Here is a 25,906-nt window from a genome sequence, read left to right as displayed (position 1 = left end):
ATGGGCTTTTGTGTATTTTTAGTTTATGACTTGCTGATAACTATTGCTCAAGTTCTGCATCGCTTGAAGTAGCCTATGCTTGCACCATAAAATCAGTGGACCCTATCTATACCTTGTTTTCAGCTCAAAAATCTTCAAGTTTTGAATATCCTCTTTATTTTCTTAGCAGTTATTCATGAGTAGATTATGCCTTTAATATTTTAGAAACATAGATTGGATTTGAATTAAGGACACCTAAAACAGACCCAGAGCCGCAAATTTCTGCTTCTAATTTAGATGAAACCTTTCCAATTGAATTTCTCATTTTTTCAGCAAAGAATACATGTTCAATTATGAATATATGATTCATAATTTTCAGAAGGAAGAAAATCTTTTTGTCGTAGGGTAACTACCCCAGTAATTGGCACTTTAAAAGTTTATCCGTAAACTTACCCCTGTTTTCATTTCTTAGAAAAGAAATATTTCTTGTAAATATTTTTGTATAAAAAAATACACATCTATGCATCTATTCAGTTCACTAAAAGCAAAAATATTTGAATAGATATTTTTATAAAAATATATGTATGAAAAGTTACCCAAATCACCAGTCATTGGCACCTGATACCCGAGTGTATGACACCTTGTGATCCAGTGTTTGGCACATGTTAATTTACACTGGAAAATCATTTTATTTTTCACTTTCAGATTACATACAAATTTCATCATCATAAGAAACATAATTAATGTTAATTTATAGTAGATAATTTTACATAAATTAATATTTAATCACACATCTTGACGTTAAACGCATATTTTAGAGAAGTAAAAATTTGGAATGTTACAAGAAAAAAAAATATCGAGATTTGATTGCTGTTTCATCAGTTGGCATGCAGTTTTGATTTTAAGAATTATACCTGTTTTCACATAAAAAGGAACATTAAACTGATGATTCAAAGGGGCCACAAAAAATGGAACAATTCTCTACAGTCGCAATATCCGACATTGATGGCCAAACATATTTGTTTTTTATTGTTTTTTTTTTTTTTTTAATTTAACAGTAGATTCTGGAGGATCCAAATCAATAGTAGAACCCATGTAATATTTTTGCTGCAAAAGTATCGGAAATCAAACTATTGACACATTGCAAAACACATTAGAGACTTTGAAGCACCAGTAAATGGCATCCACCATTTTTTCAAAAACCCAAAAAGAGATGAAAAATTACTTCTACCAACTGAAAGTAATATCCTTCAACTAAAAAAAACTTTTGACAACCAAAATGTAAAAATATATTTTAAGTCAGATTTTAATGGATTGATGTGCATGCTTCCTTTAAGCCAGAGAAGAAACTTTTGCAACAAAAATGGCTGATTTGGCACAGGCCACAATTGTTTCTCTTTCCTATGCACTGCTACCATTCAGTAACATGAATTGAAGTTATAATCTTTTAAGTAAATGTACATTCAATTGGTATATGGCCTTCTACTTTTAAAAGATTGGATATGAATCTTATTTTAGGACATTTTTGTTGGAAGTGCCAATCACTGGTGACCTGCCAATTACTGGGGGGTGTTACCCTAGATGCCAAAATAGTGCCTATTAGTGGTTCCCTTTAGAAGTATCAAACTTTATTCTTAACTATTGTGATTGGTAATCTAACGAAATATAACAACTAAACGTGCCATCTAAACCAATTGGGGCTTTATCCTTTTGTATTGTGATTTTAACCTATTGTGAGTGTTATTTATTTTAAATCTCTTATTAAAATTACATTGAATTTATTTCAGTGACTCTAAGAATTGTGATGTGCACAGTACTATATGTAAAGTGGATCAGTACATTTCAATGTTATCTGATTTAAGCAAAATGAAAAAGAGGTATTTAAAATCAATGTGTTTCATGTAGTCTATTTTTTAATATTTTTTTTAACCAAAAATGTTTTATATTCTGTTCAATTTTTTCACCCACTATTTAGGCAATTTTATCTACACGACAAGACTAAATACTTATGTTCGCTCCATTACGAGAGGCAGGATTTGAAAATGTTTGCAAAATCTCCCCTCGAAGTAAGTGCATTAAGTGCTTCTAAAAATAGCTAAATAATTGAAATTTAGCTATTATATCTTGTTTTGATGTCCTTGCTAAACATGCTATTAATTTGTTCAGTTAAAAAGCTTTATCATTCTGCTCTTTGTATGACTTCCAATTTCTTCCCTCTTTTATCATCAGAAAATCCTCTCTTGAATTTTCCCTGATTCATTTCCTCAAATTTATTGAAATTTGGTTTATTTAATTTGGATTGACTCTGTAGTAAATACTTTCTTTTCTTTTTCTTTAAAGTATTTTTTCATTGTATAAATTTTTGTTCTTTTGACATTTTCAACATTGTTTAACACATTGTTGCTATTGATTGTGCTAAGCTTAAAACCTTAACTTAAGGTGCTTTAAAAAATGTTTCTTAGTTTATACTATGCTAATTTTTGGAGACAAAAGCTGACTTATAAATAGCAAGGTATTTCAATGTGGATGCATAAATTTGTAAAATGTGTTATCTCAGTGTCTATTAACACGAAAATAATAAAAAGACGATCCATGTGCATTATAAAAAAATAATACAGTTGCATTAACAAATAATACAAGCATATAATACTTGATAAACATATAATAACTTTACTGCAGCAGAGGTACCCATCCCCCCCAAGAGCAACAGCACCTTCCTCACCCCCTCCCCCTTCCCAAATACCACTAAGAACCCAAGGTCAAGAGCTCCCTGAAAAAGAAAAAAATACCTTGGAAAAACACCCCACTAAAAATTTCAATGCTGCCACCCCCTCCCCTTTCCCCCCGTTGGGCACCTATGTAGCAATACTTACTAATAGCTTCTCTACTCCTGATTCTAAAACACCAAATTATGTAATTCCAGAGTTGAAAGCCAGTTTCTTCTTATTGTGCTGTTCTGAAGGGTTGTGGGAATTACGTGAGTTGTTCAGTAAAATTTAGCTGTAAATACAATGGATTTTGCAGGCTTATCGTTTAGGGGGATCAATGCCATCCCTTGACTTGGAAAAATTAATACGCATAAGTGGGTGTGGTATTTATTGTTTTCCAATAGAATTTGTCAAGTATACATCATTTGCTCCCACCCCCACATGAAAAAATTCGAAATGATGAACTTGCCTTTTCATACTGTCGGTCTTGCTTAATCAAATATTGTCAGTTTCAAGAAATATTATTTGATTAAGAGGGGAAATTTTCTTTACCTTTCTGAATTGACAACATTTGTCTTAAAATGTGATAGTAATTAATAAAAAGCCATTTAAAGGAAATAATTAACGTTATTGGATTTTTCTTTTTTTTTTGCAATGAGCTAAATAAACTGCAAAATAGTTTTAAAATAATTAGTATACATATTGCAAATATGTATGAAAATTATAAAAAATAACTTACAACTTGAGTTATGAAATTTTTGTTTTGGCACCTTTTTTCAGTACATTATTTTTTGAAAAATTTCATAGTAATGAGTTGCTTGCTCAAGGTCTTTTGGAAACACTTTTGTGTTACTTAATTTAATTATCGCCTGAATAATTGTTCTTGTTTGATTTAATTTTAAATTTATTCAAAAATTTTCTCAACAAAAATATTTGCAAAAGCTAATTAATATTATTCGATTATCCAGGGAACTTATTCAATTAAGCAGAAATCTTTAACATTTCGTCTATGAGGAAAGATTTGGTTCTGGGAGGTTTTAGTCGTATAAGTGGGGTATTCTTTTATCTGTTTCTCGATTAAGCGGTGCCGACAGTATATGTTAGGACCAAAGCCCGAAATCAACCAATTCGCTGTTTGCTCAATGTCACTGTAAATTTACTGGCCAATGTTGGATCTTTTCTTGATTTCAAGCTTTGACTGGCAAACTCAAGAAGGAACATTGAGATGAATGGCTAAAGTAGAAAGAAAGAAACCAAGAGCAGATTATTTTACACACTGTTAAAATATTTAAAAATGAGTACTTTTGTGCTCTTTTTTTTTTTGTTAAGTACAATTGTTTCAGAAGCGAGTTCAAATGTGAGTGACACCTCTGAGTTAAAAGTTAGCTTGTAATGTATAAAATGATGATCTGGCGTTATTCCTGTCTTGCCGTAGTAGAAATTGTTCAGTGAACGTGTATGCTGTCACAACATGCTAGCGTGAAGAAGATTAGATTTCCGACCTTCAAAAAAATTAATTACATTTTGAGCAAATGCTTTGTGTATTGTGTTTGAATACAAAGTCAAATTGACTTAATTTTCTGCACCATAGACCTAATTTTAAAGATCCCAGGTTACATTCTCTTCTGTAATATATCTCTTAAACCAGTGGCTCAATTTGACTATCTTGATTTATCCCAGGATTAGCATTATCAATAAACGTTTTTGGATCCCTGTCATTGTTATATGTTAGCCTTTGCCCCAATTCCCTTTTCTGAATCTGTGCCAACTATAATTTAAAATATCAGGGATATTTTTCAGAAGTATTGTCAGTTCCGCTTAATCGGGTAACAGATAAACGAATACCCCGCTTATACATGAATAAAGCCTCTTGGAACCAAATATCTCCCCATAAACGCAATGTTAAAGATCCCCGCTTAATCAAATATTTTCCCCGGATAATCGAATAATATTTATCAGCTTTCGCAAGTATTTTTGTTAAAATATTTTTGAATTAGAAATAAGTTAAGCAAGAACAATTGTTGCTGTAAAGATATAAAACAATATATTTTGGTAAAGTAACATAAAGTAACATCGTCTAAAAAACACAAATTCACAGATTACTGGAGTCATATGCTTCAGCGTTTCAGGAAACGCCTTTTTCAATGCAAAACGTATTGAAAAATGCATTTCCTGAAATGCTGAAACATATGTCTGCAGTATTCTGTGAATTTGTGCTTTTTAGACGTTGTTACTTTACGTTACTTTACTGTTCAGCACAAAGGTATTTATCTATCTTAATATTTTTTTGTCTTCAATGGGCTTGAAAAAACTTTTATTTTTCATCAAAACATTTCCTCTATTCTATCTAATTTCTTTTGTTGTTGCCATTATAAAAAACAATAAACCGCATTGTCGATAATTAAATTAAATAAAACAAAGAAATATACATATTTCAGACGATAATATATTGAAAAATACTAAATGTACAACACGGCAGACGAGAAGGGAAAAAAGGACTTGGAGAAGTATTCCCAAAAGACTTTAGAGCATGCAATCCACTGTTACAGAATTTTTTTCAAAATCTATTGTACTGAAATTATGTGAGGCTAAGAAAAACATTTCATAACTCAAGTTGGAAGTTACTTTTTATAATTTTCATACATACTATAATATATGAATAAATTAGTAAACTAATTTGTTGTTTACTTAGCTTATTTCAATAACTTTTTACAAATAACACTAGTTATTTCCTTTATATAGCTATTCATTTACAATTATTACGTTTTGAGACAAATGTTGTCAATTTAGAAAGGTCAAAAAAAATTTCCCCTCTTAATCGAATAATATTTCTCGGAATCGACGATATTCGATTAAGCGGGGCTAACAGTATTTATATTTTTCATGAACTTGTAAATGCATTTTGGGCATCACCCCTAGAAAAAGGGGTTTCTTGTAACATGTTGTTTCAATTGTTATTATTATTTGCACTGAATTAAAACCTACAATCTACGCAATTGTATGTTTTAAATCAATGAATTTTTATTTTCATTATTGATTTATTACAACTTTTCATTCAATTCAGAGATATGAAACTGTTCACATTGCAAGATTCCTTCCTCAAGTAAAATTGGCTCAAAAAGGTAACACAATTGCAAGGAAATTGAGCATTGAAGGAGACAATGGAAAGATTTACCAATACTCCTTGACCTTCAATCAAGAATCTGGTGAAAATAGGAAGATAGACCGAATTTCAAATTTGCAACAAGTCATGAATTGCCTTTTCCCCAAGATAAAGAATATGGCTAAAAAGCGCTTGAAATTCAAGATTCGAGAGGCGATTTTTTTGAATCCACATACATGTCTTATGTATGAAGGTGATTCTGCAGTATCCCTTTTTGATATTTTTGAAGAGGTATGTAATTTAAATTTTTATACCATAATGATATACGGTTATTGAACCATTTTTATGCTCAGAGATAAATTAAAGGTTTTTTAAGGTTGGAAAAAACTCGTTGATGTTTTTGGATTAGTGAAATACGCAAAAACAGTAAAAACGGGGGGGGGGATAGATTGCATCCAAAAAGTTTACAGACGAAAAAGTTATACCTCCTCAAGCTAACTAAATGAGCAAGCAAGAAGAAAAAAATTATGCAAATAAATAATGATGACAAAAATAACAAAATGCTCAAAATATATAAACAGTCAGTGTCAAAAATTGACTTAAGTATTGGTATTTAAAATTTGCATGTTACAAGGTCAGCTCCTTGTGATGCAAAGGTCTTCTGACATAAAAATGAACTTGTGCTTATATTTCTGAACGATTGCCAAGATGCCTGGCAATGTACAGTTCTCTAAAAAGGAAAATTTACAAATAGAGTATAACCTCAACTTAAGGATTGTCAAGGGAATGGAAAAAGTTATCGTTCAATATAGGATATTGTTAAATCGAGGATCATAGACATTTAACACAGTCGAATCCCGACCAGTACAATGTATCATTGAATTGAGGAAATTGTTAAATCAGGTATCGTTAAATTGAAATTGTACTGTATATTGCTTGAAAGATTGTGGATGGAAAATTGTTGACATAGTTAATTAGTGTGCAGTAGGGTTTGTATTCATCGAATTTTGTCAAAAAATAATAGGTTTGTAGCAGACTCCCATTCCAAAAGACCAAAAAATGCAACTAAACCTCAAGACATAGAGATTTTTGTATTAGTATCAATACAGAGCTTGTCTACTTGGTCAATTTGTATAGAAGTAAGCTTTCCAGGATCAAAATCCATGGTACGTGTAGGCAAGTCATTTCTCCATTAATCGCAAAAATACGTTGTTTGCCGAAGCATACATAATGGTATAAAGACGCTCATCTAAAGTGAGCCCAAAAGCACATGAATTAGACAAATGAATGGGTAAGTGTTATTTACAGTGATTGAAAGAAATTTAAGTTTAGATGGTACTGATGGTTGGGCATATTACTTGCAAGAAATCACAAACTTTTTTCAGTTGACAATAGAGAGGTTTACTCATGGTGTGGGACACATTTTCTTTCAGTGTAATCACTGATATTACTTTTTTAAAAGGTCATCAGTGTTAGAAGCTTGCCAGAGAATGCTTGAAGTAAAGTTACTTCCATGTGGAAACTTTCTTGGTGGGGACCAATGAATATTACGACAAGAAGCTTCATTCACGTGTCTAACCCGACTGTACAGTGGTTAGGCGAAAACCAAGTAACTCTTATTGATTTACCAGCCTTAAGTCCTGATCTAAACCCTATAGAGAACATCTGGGAAGTATTAGCTAGAGATGTATATGCTAATGGGAGGCAGTTAGCAACAGTTCAAAAACTTAGGCTGCAAATTGAATGTAGTTTGTTTTCTTTAAAGTCAGTAATTCTTCAAACCCTTGTTTTAAGTATGCCTGATAGTGCTTTTGAAGCTATTAGTAAAAACAGCTTAAAAATTTGAATCTTAAAAGGAAAATAATGAGTTAGTTGTCTGTAATCTTTTGGGACAGTAAAATTTGAATTTTAATTTTTCTCAAATTTAACGTAATTTTTATAAAGTATTATTGTTTTGATGTTTTTTATGATTCTAAATAGTTGCTTCTCTTTTCTACTTTTAAAATCTTGTTTTCTCTAAATTTGTAGGGTGCACTGTAGTGATCAATCTTTTAATAAAAAATAATATTTCTAAGGATGAAATGGAAATCGACGAATGGTCGAAAAAATAAGCTTTTATCTCAAAAGGAAATAAAGTTACAAGCCTTTTAAAATCAAGTTTAAGAAATCTCGATTCCATTCAAATTATGAACCATTTTCTTTCGCATTTTAATTCCTTAAATTTATTTTATTTTGTGTTTCCTTGGTTACGTATTTTAAATCCATCTTTCTGGATTTAATTTCTTAAAAGTATTTTAATATCTGTCGTCATTGTTCGGAAAGGAAATCATGATGTTTTTTTTATTTATTTTTTACGCCTGATTGTTGAATATACGTCACTTGACACACTTTTTATTTTCAAGGTGGACCGGGCAACGCAGCTAGTGTATAAATTTAACTAAGCAAAGTGCAATATACTTGCTTGTTGTAGCCAATTATGATTCATTTTGTGGCTTAGATTTCCAGCAAAGACTGAGTATGAAACCAGAGGAAGATCCCCTGATCTTTTTTTTTTTTTCCTAAAATGATGAACTTGGACTAGTGGGCTGGGATGGTTTTATCAAAGTTACTATTCTCTGAGCTGATACAATTAGAAAACTTTAAAGCAGTAAGTTAATGAAACATGTGACTGCTTAAATGTAAAGTAACTTTTAGGATTTAGGAAAAATAATTCAAGGTTTGAACTCGGCACAAATAACATAAATTCTCCAAAGATAAAATTAAGATCTAAATTTCTAGTTCTCAACTCTTTCATATTTTTCAAAATGTTTGTTACATGTGCAATCATTAATTAATATATATATTGTTCTATGAAGTTCAAAAAAACATATGATAATTATTTTTAAACCTTTCTTTAGCACTGCTCTAATAAAGGCATAAAATCATCTGCACCTCTTCATAAGTATTATAAGTCAATACAAGGTTTACATGAAGCAGGAGTCATAAATTCAGAAGTTTTGAAACGAATTTTTACCAGTATACAGAGTGAATTGGTACCACAAAATTTGCTGAAAGATTGGGTGCATCATGCACATCCTTGTGCTGCTGATTATTGGAAGTTTCGGACACAGGTACGCTCTTAAAATTTTACTCCTTTAAAAAAAAATTAAAAATTCACTGATGTATTTAATAGCCATGTTTATTTTTAGAAAACTGATTAGTATTTAAAATCTATCATTAGGAAATTTTCTGCTTAAATTGTAATTCATTTCACAACAAACTTAAAGCAATAGAGTTTTTTCTTTTTTTTTTAAAATGAAAACTACTTTATATGGTGTGTTAATTTTGGTGAAATGTTTTATGTTTTTTGAGAAAGAAGTGTTCAAATTTATTGGTATGAAGCAGGGGTGCCCAACCTACAGCCCAGGAACCAAAGGTGGCTTGCGAAGCTGATCCTTGTGGATCGTTGATATGTTCAATGTTTTGATTAGTAATTCCAAAAGTAAAATTATTTTTATCATGCTAAAAACTAATCATAATGTCATAGCATTACTTTTTTCTACAGCGATCAAGGACGGATCCAGAAACTTTTCAAGGAGGTGGCGAAATAATTTTACTCTTTGGAACTTTAATTTCTAAAAAAAATTTGGGGGAGTGTGCTAAACCGCACCGCTTAACCTTAACAATCAAAGGTGTCCTACATTTGTGTTTTTTCAAAAAATTTTCACTGAGTGTCCTCTAACCTATCTCTAATACCATCTAAGATCGTCTAAAATTGAGATTTTGGAACTTGAATTTTGAAAAAAATCCTGTTGAAAGTTCCAGCCCTTATCTCTAAACGAGAGTAATAAAAGATGGACTAGGATTTTGTTTTCAAGGCTTGAATTTTGGAAACGAGCTCTCTTTCTCCTTACGCCATTGATGATTATATAAAATTGCATTTTTGGATCCTAAAAATACCTGAAGAAAGTTCCTGTACCTTGGCTCAAGCAGAAGTCCATCACCCTCCACCCCTCCCTTGTATCCGTCCTTGATAGCGATGTAGTTTGTATTCTAGTTACTGTTACTTATTCATTACTTTTTTTTTTTTTTTGCTTTGTAAACAAACAATCAATATGGTTTTGTAGCAAATACAGTATACAGTACAACCTCAATATCTCAAATCTCTCGGGACAGGAAAAAAATTCGAGATATCAAGTTCTTGAGTTATCAAGGTTTTGAAAAAATTACACTAGAAATTCTCACAATTACATACACGTATGCTATATGCATTTATATATGTAATATGAGACCACTTTGAATTTCGATCAATAAAGTTGTCTTCAATATTTTACTAGATTTGAAATTTTATATTTGTCAAAAGTGCACAGGAAGAGATTTTGAAATGAACAACAACTTCAACTTAATTTTTCACCTAAAAATTTAAAAATCCTTATCTTCAACTAGTAGTTCCCCACATTCAAAAACGTTTTCAGTAGGCATTTTGTGGGAGTTAAAAAAGCAGAATGATGAAAATGAGGAACGCATTTTCCGTTTTCACTTGAAATCTGACTGGCGAAAAATCAACCCCCTTTCCTCAAAGTGGACAATATGTTCGAGAGAAATGCACAAAGATTCTAAACTCTGGGGAAAACACAGCACCCCTTTCATACCAACACTTCCCTATTATCTTGCTTCAATCCCTTAATGAAAGTTTCCAAGAAGAGAGATGAAAACTGGTCCCTGGAACTGGTTTTACTACAAAAATTGCCCAAGAAAAACAACTGAAACTTGCTTTTGTGCAAAAATTTCGACATATCAAGGGTTTCGAAAAATAAATTTCGAGATAACTATGGAAAATACATTGGGATTTTTATAGAAAATGCAGGGGAAAAATGTTTTTTCGTGACTTCAAGGGTTTTGAGATAAAGAGGTTCGAGATATCAAGGTTCAACTGTGTATCGCATTAATCTTGCTATATCCTGATCATCTGCTCTTTTAGAATCACAATCTTTCTTCTCTTCTATGAAAATTAACTGACCTTTGCTCTCTACAACCCTTAAACTAAGATCAATTGTTCGACCTCCTGCCTCTACGAGGTCAAACGTAGAGGCAGGAGGTTGACCTCCTGCCTATACTTCAGAATGAGGGAAAATTAAATAATGTGAAACTGCATTCATGTGACATCAAATTCATTTGTTTATTTTCAGTTTACTCATCATGCTGCATTATTGGGTATGATTGAACATGTCATTGGACTTTCACCTCAGACACCAGATTTTATGTACATACAGAGGAGCAGCGGAGAGATGAATTTTTTGAATTTCCGATTCTCTCTCATACATGAAGATGGTATGATATTGTTCAAAAGTTTTATGTCAGTTCTGAAATTAGTTTAATGTTATATATATATTTTTTTCAATGTTAAATTTCTTTTGTTATAATAATTATTATTATTAATTGCATTAATAGCGGTATTTTTCTTCAAATAAATTATAAATTGTAATTTTCAGTTTATATATTCCCGATAATTTCCATATTTGTTAGTGCCAATTGTGATTTTGTCGTTCGACGAAAATTGAGTCGACAAGATAGGAAAAAGCCAAAACATACATTTTAATTTTTACAAGTAAGCCTTTTCAAAGAAAAGGTAGCATAAATGTAAGTTTTCCGAAGAAGAAAATGCATTTATTTTCTTAGAACATGTTAGACGTACTTTCTTTGCGTTTTTTTTTTTTTTAATTTGGCTATAAAGGTAAGGTTTTTTTTTTTTTTTCATACGCACAAGGAAAAATATTTTTATGGTAGCAAGAAACTTATTTCTTTAGATTTTGCATTTTAAATCAAAACTTATTCATCTATAATGTTATGTTTTGAATGTGATGTATCAGAATGCAATGGTTTAATCACGTAAAGTGATTAAGAAAAAAAATTAAGTATTTTTTGGTTATTGGCAACAATATTGGTAACTTTGATATCAGCAAAAAAACCTGATCTTCCCTCAAATCTTTTATTTAATGTAAGTAGTTTGGATAGAATATTGAAAAGAAATAACTTTCTTATGATGTGTGAAACTGTTATGTTGTCACCACTATTAAGTAATTATTTTCTTTACATAGTTTTCTCAATTTTTTATTTTAGCAGGGACAGAGACAGAAAGAAAAGTCCCATTTCGTTTAACTTCAAATATTTGTAAATTCATCACACCTTATGGAGTTTGGGGAACATTTGGAGGAACTCTTTTGAATGCAGTCGAGTGCCTGAGGATACAGTGGTGGAAAATAGAATCTGTGATAAAAGTTCTTTTGATGGATGAATTACTTTCTTTGAACCAAAAGGTAATGTAGTTTTTATTGTTAATGTGACACTTATATCAGTCTTTAATTCAGCAAATGCATATTTACAAAAATGACAACCAACTATGATGATCCTTACTTTGGTATTAATCAATCCCCAGAAACGATCTAGTGGGCTACCTAGTGTGGGACTTCTTGAAAGTATTATCCCACTACTTCTATTTCTTTATCGTATATAGGGGAGACCAGGGCAAGATGACTATGCAACTATTTTTGTTGTTTATTAATGTATTTTTAAGTTTAATAAAATTAACTTTAGATGGGCTGTTAGAATAGTCCTTTGTAGTATTAAATGTACTACCAGTAAAATTTTTCAAATAAAATAAATGAAGAATTTTTTATATTTTTTCATAACCTTAACAAATCATCATCTTGCCCCAGTACTGGGGGAAGATGACTTTGGCCTTGGGGCAAGATGACAACGCTGAAAAAGGTTGAACTCATTTCATCTTTTGAATATATTGCATAGTTTAACAAATAATAACTGTGTTTTTACATTTTACAAAGCATCAAATTAAGCGTAATGAATTGCAATGCAATGTTGAAGTGTTTAGTTATGCAGATAACAATAGTCACAAATAAAAATGCCATTTTCACAATTGGAACATTCATCAAGCCACCACTCTTGGCATTGCAGCACTAAACCATCCTTTTGTTGAAGGGTCACAATATTCTTCTTTACAAGCAGGACTTGTAAAGAGGAAGTATTGTCATCTTGCCCTGTGTTTCGGCTCGTCATCATGCCCCGAACTGCCTGTTTGAAAGGATTCATCTTCACTGCCATCAAGGAAGGCGATTAATTGACATTTATTCATGATAATAGGCAGTATATAAACTAAGTTGCTCATAAATACTAAAAAGAAACAATCTATCATTCCTGTATTTTTAGCAGAGCTTATTTACACATGCATAAAAGTTATAACTTGGCAGCAGTAAACAATCAGAGCTTCAGAACTAACACAAATATGACGATTTCAAAGTCTTTATGCTATTGCTGAACTAACAGCCGGTAGGAGAGCCAGTAGTATCCAGTTGATGCTGCTTCTTAGTAGAAAACGGAAAAATTAAGACATTCCTCATCTTGCCCCGGTCTTCCCTACTTGTTCTTTATTTTGTTGTTAAGTTCTGTTGTGCAATACAAAACATTTTGACTGTACGGTATGTATTTTAACTGTTTGTGGAAAATATTATCCATCAAGTTTAGTTTATTCATTCAGGGCCGGTTTTTTAAGTGTGGAGACCCCGGGGCAACGAAGGAGTTGAGGCCCCTAATCAGGGTTCGAAAAGCTATAAGTTTTTGAGCTCAAGAAGCAAGAAGTTGTAAGGATGACCTTCAAAGTTAACCATTTTTCGGATTTTTTTTTACTTACTTTATTTCTCTTTAACTCATAGGTACAAATTACAAATTAAATGAATAATAAAAAAAATATATTACCACTGAAATGCTCGATCAAATAAAAAATTGATAGTAAATGGATACTTGCAATCAGGGCTTTCTGATATAAATTTTAATAATATTATTTTTGTGCAAGCATTCTTTGTAGAAATACAAAAAAAAAAATGTCTGGGAGAAAAAACGTAAAATTTGCTGACCTGTGAAAGTTATGATATTTTGTAAAAATTTAATTGTGGGGGGGGGGCCCCTTTGTTGTGGAGGCCCCGGGGCAATAGCCCCGCCTGCCCTCCCCTAAGTCCGACCCTGTGTTCATGTTTTGAATAATCTAAAGCAAGCAAAGTTTTTGAGGAAGGGCAATTTTTTCCTTATTTCTCCCTCATTTTAGCCTTTTTGAGCTTTATCCGTGATTTTTATAATCCCCGGCACTTGTGCCATCCAATTCAGCGGATAATTTCTTAATAATTACGACACTGATGTGACGCTTGTTTTAATGAAATCAATCACTAATTTGCATATTTAAATAAATAAAAAAAACTTCTGTTTCATTGACAAAAATAAAAGCAGCTAGGCAAATTAGTGTCCTTTATGTTGATGACAAAATCTAAAAATTCGATCCAATTTCATCCAAGGTTTTGAATGCCTCAGAGCAGATTTGGTTCGATTAGGAATGACCCTTTCAGTGCAGATATTTTGGCACCAGGTTTTTTTTTTTTTTTTTTTTTTTTCATTATGAACTCTGAATGTCAGAATTATTAATCTTAATAAGAAAAAGTTAGGGGGGAATTATGAGGATTTGGCACTTTAGGTTCCAGAAGTTTGTTTAAACCTGTTTAAAAATTTACACTGTTAGGAAGAGGGGCACACGTGAACATAGTATGTTTTACCAGGGCCGTCCGAAGAGCTGACGGCACCTGGGGCAAAAGTTTCTTGGCAACCCCCCCCCCCCCCCATACACACAGAAAAATCAATTTAGTTATAACATCAGTGCATCGAGAGCCGACTCTAGTAGTTCTACCACCCTAGGCGATATTGACAAGTGTCGCCCCCCCCCTTGAATAATAATATAAAAAAATATATATATTAATAAAATTAAAATAATAGTAAAGTGATTAAAATTAAAGTGAGTTTCTACTTAAAGTTCAAACTGAGTTTTGCATATCCAAGCACTGGTACACACTTTAAATTATCTCCTTTAACATTAAGGACCCAAAAAAACTTTTCAAAAAAATGGAAATATTTAAAATCTAAATATTTAACTTGTAAAATGTTACCCCACAGGTTAAAAAACAAACAACTAAAGCTTAATTAGTTACTCATATTGATCAAACAAAGAACACGAATAAATAATTTGTTGATTATAAATAGAAAATATATTTATTGAAGTTTATTACATTAAAGTTAAATATCGATCTGGATTCATCCAATGCTTCCTTTCGAAAGTTTTTTGGTCTAAAGTAGTGCATTTTATAGCACTGAAACAGATATTAATATTTTCAAAAGACTTTTGACTTGAGCAATTTGCCGCCTCTAAAATTAAATTGAATTTCCTTTTAAATTCCAATCCGAATTGTGTTTTGCATATCCAAGCACTGGTGCACACTATAATTTTTTTTTACTATTGAAGCGATTGTATTACTTGTACCAATTTAATACCAGCTTTTATATATGTTAGAAACAAAGATGTCATTTTTTTGCATCAAATTTTTGTAAGTTTGAGGGGAAACCCCCCAAATACTCAGCAGTATCGAAAATTGCTTAGAATGACATTTTTGGAGCTTTAATTTCGAAAAACTACTGGCCCTAATATTACAAAATATGACCTTGCAATTGCGTTTTTAAGACTTGAGTTTCAGAAAATATTCGAGCAAGGATCCCAAAACTGCCTTTCTTTAGTATCACAAGGAATGGATTTTTCAAACAACACTTACAAAAAATTTAAGTGGAATAGATCCTGTATTTGGACCATAATTTTCTAAAATTTTCCAGATGGGCTTCAGATTCTCCTTCCCATAAACCTTCAAAGTTTATCTAAAATTGCATTTTTGAAACTTAAATTTCAAAAACTTGCAGGGGACAGGAGGAATAAATTTCAATCATTTTTTTTTAATCGATCGGGGACTCCCTGAGCCCCCTCCATCTCTTGCTATAACATCAATAAACATGGACTGTAATCCCATTTTTAAGGCTTCATTTCTAGAAATTTCCGCTGAAACCCGCTGTACATCTGCAAAGAAAGTCTAAAATTGCGTTTTTAAAACTAAAAGTTGCAAAATTTTGAGCGGACCCCTCACTTTCCTTTCCTATCGGATCAAAAAAAAAACTCTTTTTTTTTTTCAATGTGCCCACCTAAAAAAAAATTCTGGTTATGTCACTGCACACAGGGGCAGAATTCCAAGAAATTTGTTGGGAACTAGACGAAGAAGAAGAGGTCCTTTTGTTTGATTCTAAACATTCATTATCCCAGAATTTATATCTGCTTTAATGACATAATGAAACGCATGTTTTGGAGACGGAGAGAGAGGAATATTTTTGTGCACTAGGAAAAAAATATATAGAATTATTGCAATGATTCTCTGTTTTGTGTGTTTATGACTGTTCATCTATGATACACGAAATGAGGGGGTTCCTCCATGGTGCCCCCTCATTTCATGGTGCCCGGGGCACTATGCTCTGCTCGCCCCCCATTCGGACGACCCCGTGTTTAACTATGATAACTAAATCTTGAAAAATTATCAAGTAATAGCTGTACTAGTCCTACCTCTTTGTCATACTTTTAGTTTAGAGTAATGCTGAGGCATTTTGTGTTTCTATGGTGAAAACTTCTTTGTTCTAGCAGGTGCTCCTATATAGTTTTATCACCATCTTCTTCATGTAAAAACACCTTTTTAACTAATTAAAGAGTTAAACTTAATCATTGCAAACCATTCTGTGATCAATCAGGCAAATTTAGGATGATAATTGATTTTTTTTTTTTTGCATAAAAAAGTTTATTTTTGAAAGTTAGTTCTAAAAGTTTATAGTTACTATTTTTCTATAATCAATTTATAAGAGCAAAATGTAGTATGAAAAAATATAAATAAGAAGTTGATACAATGAAGTATTGTGAATCTCTGAGAAGTTGAGCTCCGACTATGACAATGTTTACCTCTGTTTCAGTAAATAAGGAGGGGGAAATGGCGCTATAAGTTGAGTTTAGAAACTTTCTTAGCAGTTTTTCAAAAATATTCCAACTAAAATCCGAGCCAATAACACGTTTATTTTTCACTAAACTCCCCTAAAACAGGTAAACATAATGGCATGACAAGGGATCATTGTTTTCAGCTATTCAATCTCTGACTAACCTGGAAATTAGGAAAAATTACTTCTTTATTAGATTCATGGGCACTTGGAAATGCTTTAGTAGAGTTGTGGGAGCTTGGAAATGCTTACTGAAGAAGCGGTATTGAGTAAGGTGGTGGATAGCTTTAAGAGAGCCATTGGTCTTCATTGGTGATCAATAAATTGACTAGGACCAGCCTAGGGTCCGGTGCCTGTTTCTGGTCGTCGCATTTGTATTTGTTAGTAAATAATAGAATAAGCATTTTTACACTCACCTTGCCTTGAAGGCCCACATCCTTTGCATACCTATTTTTAAGAGGTATGCCTTTTTAAGTAGACAATTTTGATGAAGGATCTACTTTTAAGAGCATTAATGTTGGCTGAATAAATCCATCAATGTACGGGCCTTTTTCTTGGACTAATCTTGCAGTACAGATCTGTTTGTAAGTATCTTTTTAGTGCTTAGGAGCCCCTCCTCCTGAAGTTTTGTCCTCTTGACTTGTCCCCAAGTTTTGAGATTAAAATTATCTGCAGGGGACCGTTGACATTGAAATGACTTATTTTACCGGTCTTGAAATTACTTCAATGTATTGATCAACCTGATGGACCATCACAAAAAGAATAAGCTTTTTCACATCTATTCATTGTAGCGCAATAAAAATTACAAATACAGTTGGCTCTCTGTTTAACGACGCTCTATTTAACGACTTTCTCTATTTATCGACGGCTTTTCACGGTCCCAGATGGTCTACTTTAGTGTTAAAAGCATTCTATTTAAGGACGATTTTTTGTGGTCCCTTGAAAGTCGTTAAACAGAGAGCCAACTGTACAAATGTGATGACCAGCAACAGGCTCTGGGCCCAGCTAAGCTGGTCCTAGTCAATTTATTAGTCCTCAATGAAGATCAATGACTCTCTTGAAGCTATCCATCCCCTTGCTCATTACCACCTCTTCCGGTAAGCTGTTCCAAGTGTCCAGAACCCTACTAAAGAAGTAATTTTTCCTAATTTTCAGGTTAGTCTGAGATTTGAATAGCTGAAAACAGTGGCCCCTCGTCCTGCTTTCCGTGCAAAAATTTAATCCATTAACATCTTTCATTTTGAGAAATTTAAATAACTGGATCATGTCCCCTCTGACTCTCCTTTGCTCCAGGCTATACATATGAATCCTATTCAGTCTGGTATCATAGTCTAAATCTGAAAGTCCCCTTACTAGTCTAGTTACCCTTCTTTGAACACATCTTTTCTCAGATAAGGAGACCAAAACTGAACAGCATACTCCAAATGAGGTCTAACTAAACTCCTATATAAAGGCAGAAGAACCTTCTTAGATTTGTTAGAAATAGATCTATTGATAAACCCAAGCATTTTGTTGGCTTTGTTACTAGCAATACTGCACTGTTGACTAAACTTGAAATTACATATCTTATATGGGGAACTTCCTTCTTCGTGATAAAGATAAATTCTTGATTTATTATTTTTTAATCAGAAGCAATAAAAAAATTTCACCCACTTCTTTCTCATATAAAACAATTCCTTGGTCAGAAAGTAAGAATTCAAAGAAGCAGCAGAATTGAAGGTGCACCACAAAGAAAAATGCCGTAATTTGAGGCGGAAAAACCACACAGCTGATTTTATCAACTGGTCGTTTGAATGGTTTTTGCAATAAAGTTGAAATTTAGGGTCATTCCATGTCAATTCAACCAAAAAAATGGCATTTTGACACCCACCGACACAGATTTTGATAAAACTTGGTGAGTTTAGTCCTTTAATGTAGAAAAGTATCCACATCAATTTTTTCTTCTCAATCTGGTTTAGTTTTCATTTTACAGCCAGTCGAAATTTTGAATTTTTCGTATTTTCCAAACTATGACGATTCTGCTCGTTGATTGAAAATAATTTGTATTTCATTTATTTTTCAGCCAATTTTTATGAAAATTTACAGTAATATTAATGAAAGTATGAGAATTTCAGAAAAAAATATAAAAAAATTCTAAGTATTATTTTAAAAGTAGAAAAAAATTATTTTCATAATTTTTTTTTCTAAAAGTATGAAATACGTTAAAGTCAATATCAACCAAAGGGAATATGATAATCAAAAAAATTCTTTTTTCCTGATGATCTTAGATGTCTGTTCTGCCATTAAAAAAAATAAAATTAATGGCTTTTTCAGTTCTTTATATTTTTAGCTAAAAAATTTATCTGCTTCATTGTTTTTTTTTTCAATTTTATTTTTTTACTTATTTATTTTCCCACGCTATTATCAAAAAAATAAATGTATTTAAAAATATAAATATCTCAATAATTTGCACATGAAATACTCTTAATTTTTATTTTAATCACAAAAATGCTATTTTTTTACAAATTTCATTACATAGTACACTAGTGCAGCCAGAAATACCTTCTGGAGGGGGTTTTTGATCAACAATACCTTCTGAAAGGGGATTTTTTCATCAAAACAGTCTTTTCATATGCATAAACTATTGTATTAGAAGACACATGTATGTTAAAACCAATGCCTTGGGGGTGGGGGGTTAACCCCCCCCCCCCCTCGCTGCGCCACTGACATAGTAGCCTATTTAAAAGTGTTCTCTTCTCATCTTTCTTTCAGCCTGTGAAATGTTCTACTGCAAAAGTGAAACACAAATCCTCCTTCATCTACACGTTTCCCAACCAGTGGTTTGGGAACCCCTAGGGGTTCATGAGGGCTGAGGGGTAGAAAGGGGGTTCTCAAAAATACTATTGTAATGGCGAAGTGTATAATTCATGTGCTGTTTACTCATCATTTATTCATTTGTCTCTTGCAAGGCCAAGTTCCATAGAGTGCTGAAGAAGTTACACTTATGGATACAGGGTATATGAAGTTGAAAGCATATATAAATATTTTCGTTTTCTCAGTAGCTTTTGATCGGAAAATTCGATTAAACTTAAGGGAAATAGTACATAGAGCATATTGTGGGGCCGATTTTGACCTTCTGCCCCACATGCCGGGAAAGGGATATCTATCCCCTGAACCTTCATTCCGCTACAAATAGCCTCCCTCGCTTTTTTAAACGTCTTTTAGGTTAAGAAGAGTTGACCTTTTGTCGCGGTGCGGCGGTACATTTTTCCCGTGCAGGAAATAAGTTCAGACCCCCGAGCAGTTGCATCTCATAAAATAGAGAGTTAGAAATAAACACATTTTGGCGGGAAAGTTTCCCTCCGCTTGTTTTGAGTAAGCGACACTTGGAATTTTCTGTGACACCCGCAGTGGGTCAAAAGGGGTTAGCTTCTTTCGGACATTTCAAACATTTTCCCCCTTTCCGAGTCATAGCTGTAGGATATAACTTCTGAAGTTCTGACATTTTTTGAGCCCATAAAATAGAAGACTTGGGAATAACAAAATTCCATTCTGACACTTTGCGACACTCCGTACCCCATAAAGCATAGGGTTTTCCTGGAAGCTGGATCTCCAGATGTTGAACTATGATCCCCAGAGAATGTGCCCCGATCAGGGAACTTTATCCCCCAGTAAAAAACAAGGAGTTAAGATTTTTCGAGGGGAAAAAGAAGAGATAGTTTTGAAGGTAGAGGAGACGATCTTTCGAGAGCTCGGCGTTTCTCCGAGACGTTTGTCCGGAGTCATGATAGAAACGCGCTGCGCCTTTGGATGACTTAATGGAGAAAGGACCGAAATCTTGGTACGTACAATACTAGCTCCCACTTCCCACAAATTAATTTAAACCAGTAGATTAAAGTTTAATTCCTTTGGAGAGCAGAATCATGATGTACTTAATTATTGAAGTCTTTAATGTTTTGAATATAAATATTTAACTCCTAACTAAATATCTAAGCTTAGTTTAGAACTGTATATGTACTATTTTATTTAATAAACTTTCATGGTGCAAAAATGAATCCAACTATTATTCCTACAGTCCAAAAGTCCACCAAATCATAACACAACGCATTGTACGAACTCCACTACGGCCTAACGGCCCAGCAATATGCAAATGCCTGTTTCACTATTAAAGTGGGACAAGGAGTTGCTGTGTTTGTTAGCAACAATTTCCTATGAGCTCTTAGTGATGAAAAAGAGAAGGAATGATTGGCAACCCAAAAATACAGCAGGGATGGGAAAAAATATTTTTACTTAAGAAAAATTTTCTGGGTGAAACTTGCTACAGTGTGAATTATAGTTAAAAAAAGAAAAGCAAAGGAATAAACTATGCAACCTGCTTTGTAGTGTATGTAAAAAAGGAGTTCATGAAATTTGTTCAGATGGAGTTTCGCTTAACAAGTGGGCATACAAATATGTTTGTTGATAAAAAATACCCTTTTTTTAAATATCTGATTATTAAAGCAGTTCTAATGTTTTTCAAAAATAAAAGAAAATTCTTAAGCATTCAAACTCAAAATTGCAGTCAAATGATAATTATGTGCCGCATATTCCTACCAAACAGCTAGACTCATAATCCTGTACAAGAAGTTATAAATTTAAAGACTGTTCTAGTTTTATTGCAAGAAAAAGGATCATATTGTTAAACTGAGAGTTTCTAAAGGGTATTTTCTAAAACTATTCCTTAGTTGCCATCTGATTCAATGTTACAAATAAATATACTGTTGAGTTAGAAAAAAACTTTTTTTTTTTAATTTGATATCCCCTTTTGATCAATGTTTCAAGGACCAAAAGGATTTTCCCACACACAGAGAAGCAAATTAAATGCTGAACATAAAGTGAGACTGAAACTGTCAGATATTCTAGTCAAACTTTGAGATACTTTAATTCCACAACTATTGCAGTAAGTTGCATTTAGATGTTCTGTGTGCTTAGAGCTGCTTAAATGTTTACCTGTTTCAGTAAGAAAAATGGAAGACAAGTGTAGTGTTGGAGAGTTGACATTAACTCACTGTCACAAATTTAGCAATGGAGCACACAAGTTATAAAAAATGTTAATGATTTGTCTGAAGATTAACAAATTTTCCTAAAGCTACAAAGTAAATCAGAACAAGAATTCAAACTATTTGTCTGCATCACAAAATATTTCTGAAAAAGTTTGAATTTCTGCAAAAGGTAATAAAATATTAATCATCATACTACATAAAGAAGTTCGAAAAACATTTAAGTGGAATCAATATTTCAGAGAAAAAGTAAATAAAAAAATATCTTGTAAATAATAGGAATAAAAGGCTGATTTGATAGATGCTGAATGTTTAATAAAATAATACATTAAAAATTGTGTTTGTAGGCTCTTTATTCTATCAAATAATACAGCTATGTAAACAAATTGGGTAGTGAAAATTTTTCGAAAATATTTTGTTTTAAATATATACATACATAAAAAGAAATAGAATAGCCATTAATTTTATTTTTTTAAATGGCAGAACACACTTTTAAGATTCTCCAAAGGCATTGGTTTTAACATATATGTGTATTCTAATACAGTAGTTTCTGCATATGAAAGGACTGTTTTGATGAAAAAATCCTCTTTCAGAAGATATTTTTGATCAAGAAATCGCCTTCAGAAGGTGTTAATCCAAAAACCCCTTTCAGAAGGTATTTTTGGTCCAAAAACCCCCTCCAGTAGGTATTTCTGGCTGCGCTAGTGTACTATGTAATGAAATTTGTTTTTTAAAAAAAAGCATTTTTGTGATTAAAATAAAAATTAAGGGTATTTCATGTGCAAATTATTGAGATATTTATATTTTTAAATACATTCATTTTTTGATAGTAGTGTGGGAAAATAAATAAATAAATAAAATTAAAAAAAAAAAAGAAAACCAATGAAGCAGATATATTTTTAAGCTAAAACTATAAAGAACTAAAAAAGACATTAATTTTATTTCTTTTAATGGCAGAACACACATCTAAGATCATCAGGAAAAAAGAATTTTTTTGATTATCATATTCCCTTTGGTTGATATTGACTTTAACGTATTTCATACTTTAAAAAAAAAATTATGAAAATAATTTTTTTCTACTTTTAAAATAATACTTAGAATTTTTTTATATTTTTTTCTGAAATCCTCATACTTTCATTAATATTACTGTAAATTTTCATAAAAATTGGCTGATAAATAAATGAAATACAAATTATTTTCAATCAACGAGCAGAATCGTCATAGTTTGGAAAATACGAAAAATTCAAAATTTCGACTGGCTGTAAAATGAAAACTAAAGCAGATTGAGAAGAAAAAATTGATGTGGATACTTTTCTACATTAAAGGACTAAACTCACCAAGTTTCATCAAAATCTGAGTCGGTGGGTGTCATGGCTTGGTTGAATTGACGTGGAATGACCCTTTAACGAGTTGCCTTCTTGCTATAGATGTGGCATTTACGACGTTTTGTACTAAAATGTTCATTTACCCCTAAAGAAATATGTACCACTAACAGCTCAATTTTGGAAAAGATTGTCGTTTGATGGGTTTCTGAAATTAATGGTTCAGTTATGACCAATGATTAGTTTGAAATTACAATATTGTTTTTCTTTAGATTTTCACTTTGAGCATGTTGGTTTTATTATGGTTTCCCTAATTTTATTATTATATTTCTATTATTTAAATTACTTCTACATGCATATTAGCTCATTTTACATCTTCTTTAACAGAAAGCTAGCAAATCAGAAATTGCGTGCAACAAGCCAGAGTTCTTTATTTCAACTATTGAAAGATCAGTTTGTGAAACTTATGAAAGGATTGAACGTAAGTATTTGATTTTGTTTTGTATAATCAAGTGCTAATTTTTCCTATTTTTTGTAAAGCTCTTCCATTATTTTGTGTCTCTTTTTTACACGTTTGTAATAGGATCAGTTTTTTGCAATCTATTTAAAGCATAAGAGGACTTAAATCAATAATATTACTCTTGCCAACCTATGCTATGTGTTTTAAGTACAGGAAACTCTTGGTTATCAACTAGCAAATTATCAACATTGTAATATATTATTGCAAAAAAAAAAAAAAAAAAAAACATAGTGTGAGGGCAATGAGATTAAAGTCTTAAGTTCCTCTATTTATTTATTTATTTATTTTTTTTAATTCTATTAAGAAGGCTTTTTTTTTTCTATTTCTCTTAACTAAATATGTTAAAGAGTTAAAATTATCTATGAAGTGTATTTCAATTTTTAAAGCAGAACTAATGTATTTGTTTTCCAAATCTGTATAATAAAAGTATAGAGTGTTAATCAAGTCTTGCACTGCTAAAGAAAATTTATTTTAAAAATTAAAAACTATTTAAGATTTCTGCATATTTCTTTTTTCATTTTGATTCTTGTCTCATCAAGCTCCCCCCCCCCCCCAATGGTACACTAATCTCTAAAGCATACAGATTTCAGAACATTGGAAATCCGTTGTCTAACACTTGAAAATAAACATGTCTACACAGGGACGTCAATAATTGCATTAAATTTTTAGTGTTCCAAGTTTTAAAGATTTTCTACAATTTACTTGATCCACACGAGAGGCTTCAAGTGAACAAACTGCTGATGAAATCTTTTAATGCGATTCTGAAAGGTTTTTTTTTTTCTTTCTTAACCCTCTTTTAAAAATTTTAAGCAGAACTAATTCAGTATATAGCAAAGCCCCGAAATTATGACTTGTATGACTAAGCATATATTGTGTTAAAAACTAATGACAATATATGATAAAATAAATATTTATTTCTGTACCAATAGAGAAAAGTAGGTGTGGGAGTATCAAACATAGAATTCCTATTGCTTCTTTGACTTTAACACAACAACCACATTATGCATTTATAACCTGTAATTTTGATTTGAAGGAAGCTGAAATTGATTGCTGAAAGAGAACGGGAAAGGTTTTAGTACCGACTTTTTGACGCAGAACATGGTTTGCCAAAAGAAAGCACAAAATCCCCCCCCCCCCCACGTTTGAAATTTGTTTCAATACAATAATTCTGTACCTTAAAAAGTTACTTAAAGATCACATCTATTGTTGGGGCAAACCTAACCTGAAAGCATTGTGGAGGCTAAGCACAGCCTAATTACAGCATTTCCACTCTGCCAGGTTGTTAGCCCCAACTATAGTTTGCTATCACCCACCAACCCTGGAACTGCTTTTGCGCTTCCTTTGGAAAAATAATTGATTCTATTGTGTTCTAGTCTTACTTTTGTTATGAATGGTATTCATTACTGAAAATACTTCTACTTTTCAGCGTTATCTGGTTCAGAAAAAGAACATCATGTTCAACTGTGGAAACTGATTTCTTCTGCTGAGAGCTGTGATAACCTATCTGCTCTTGATCCATTTAGTTACCCATGGTTGTAATTTTAAATCCGACCATGAACTTTGAATTATTTTTATGGAAATTATTTTTATGTTGTGATAGAGGCAAATATTTATTTATCATTAATTTATTTATTTCTCTGGGTACCACAAAACCCCCTCCGAATGATTGCACTGTAAAAACAACTCATCATTTATGTACAAAAAATATTTCACCTCATTTGTTTTAAATGGTTTTAAATGCCAGGCTTGTACATTGTTGAATTACTGAAAGTTTTTGATTTTTTTTTTTTTTTTTCACTGCTGTATCCTTGCATTTACAGCTCTCTTATTTTCTGGACTATACGACTATATTTGTAAAAGGAAGAAATAGCACTTTTTGTTAATTGGATGAAAATTCAAAGCTGAAGAACTAAATGAGATTTTATTTCTTTCCTTGTAAAATAATCTAAATTAATGATCATCTTGTAAATGTATGTTATTGATTTGCTTATGTTCTTTATTTTATGGAGTTATTTCTATTAAAAGAATCTTTTCTAGAAGATAATATAATCAGCAATACGGCAACTAAAAAATCCATTAAATTAACTAAATTTGCTTGGTTATGATCAAGCATAATATAATCATTTGTTATATGATCTGATCTGTATATTATGGAATTATAGGTTTTTTATTCTAAAGAAACTCTACCCTAAGCTTTTAAAGAATTGTTACCTGATGCAAGCCAGATAATTGTACATATACTGTTTTCACATTTGTACAAAATGTTTTTGTGAATGCATTTTTAATTTATAATAAAAGCATGTTTTTTTATCTCACCTAGTAGAAGAAATTTTTTACTTTAAAACATTATCGAGTACTGAAGTTATGGT

The 25,906-nt window shown here is 31.8% G+C and overlaps 1 protein-coding gene across 1 annotated transcript; it reads left to right on the top strand.

Moving 5' to 3' along the window:
* LOC129223334 (transformation/transcription domain-associated protein-like) lies at positions 1 to 25,543 on the top strand. The gene is made up of 9 exons (XM_054857900.1): positions 1 to 68; positions 1,767 to 1,856; positions 1,955 to 2,045; positions 5,752 to 6,081; positions 8,688 to 8,900; positions 10,959 to 11,100; positions 11,890 to 12,086; positions 23,405 to 23,498; positions 24,964 to 25,543. Exons 1-9 carry the CDS (start codon positions 1 to 3, stop codon positions 25,074 to 25,076), a joined length of 1,338 nt encoding a protein of 445 aa, XP_054713875.1. The 3' UTR covers positions 25,077 to 25,543.
* The last annotated feature ends 363 nt before the right edge of the window (positions 25,544 to 25,906 follow it).

Source organism: Uloborus diversus, chromosome 5, assembly GCF_026930045.1.
Source record: "Uloborus diversus isolate 005 chromosome 5, Udiv.v.3.1, whole genome shotgun sequence".
NCBI lineage: Eukaryota > Metazoa > Arthropoda > Arachnida > Araneae > Uloboridae > Uloborus > Uloborus diversus.
Note: the sequence above shows the minus strand (reverse complement) of the source record. Positions and strands in the feature narration are given on the sequence as shown.

Coding starts and splice junctions, on each gene's coding strand:
- LOC129223334 (XM_054857900.1), top strand. CDS start 1: ATGGGCTTTTGTGTATTTTTAGTTTATGACTTGCTGATAACTATTGCT. Junction 1,857..1,954: donor TTAAGCAAAATGAAAAAGAG/GTATTTAAAATC, acceptor CCCACTATTTAG/GCAATTTTATCTACACGACA. Junction 8,901..10,958: donor ATTGGAAGTTTCGGACACAG/GTACGCTCTTAA, acceptor GTTTATTTTCAG/TTTACTCATCATGCTGCATT.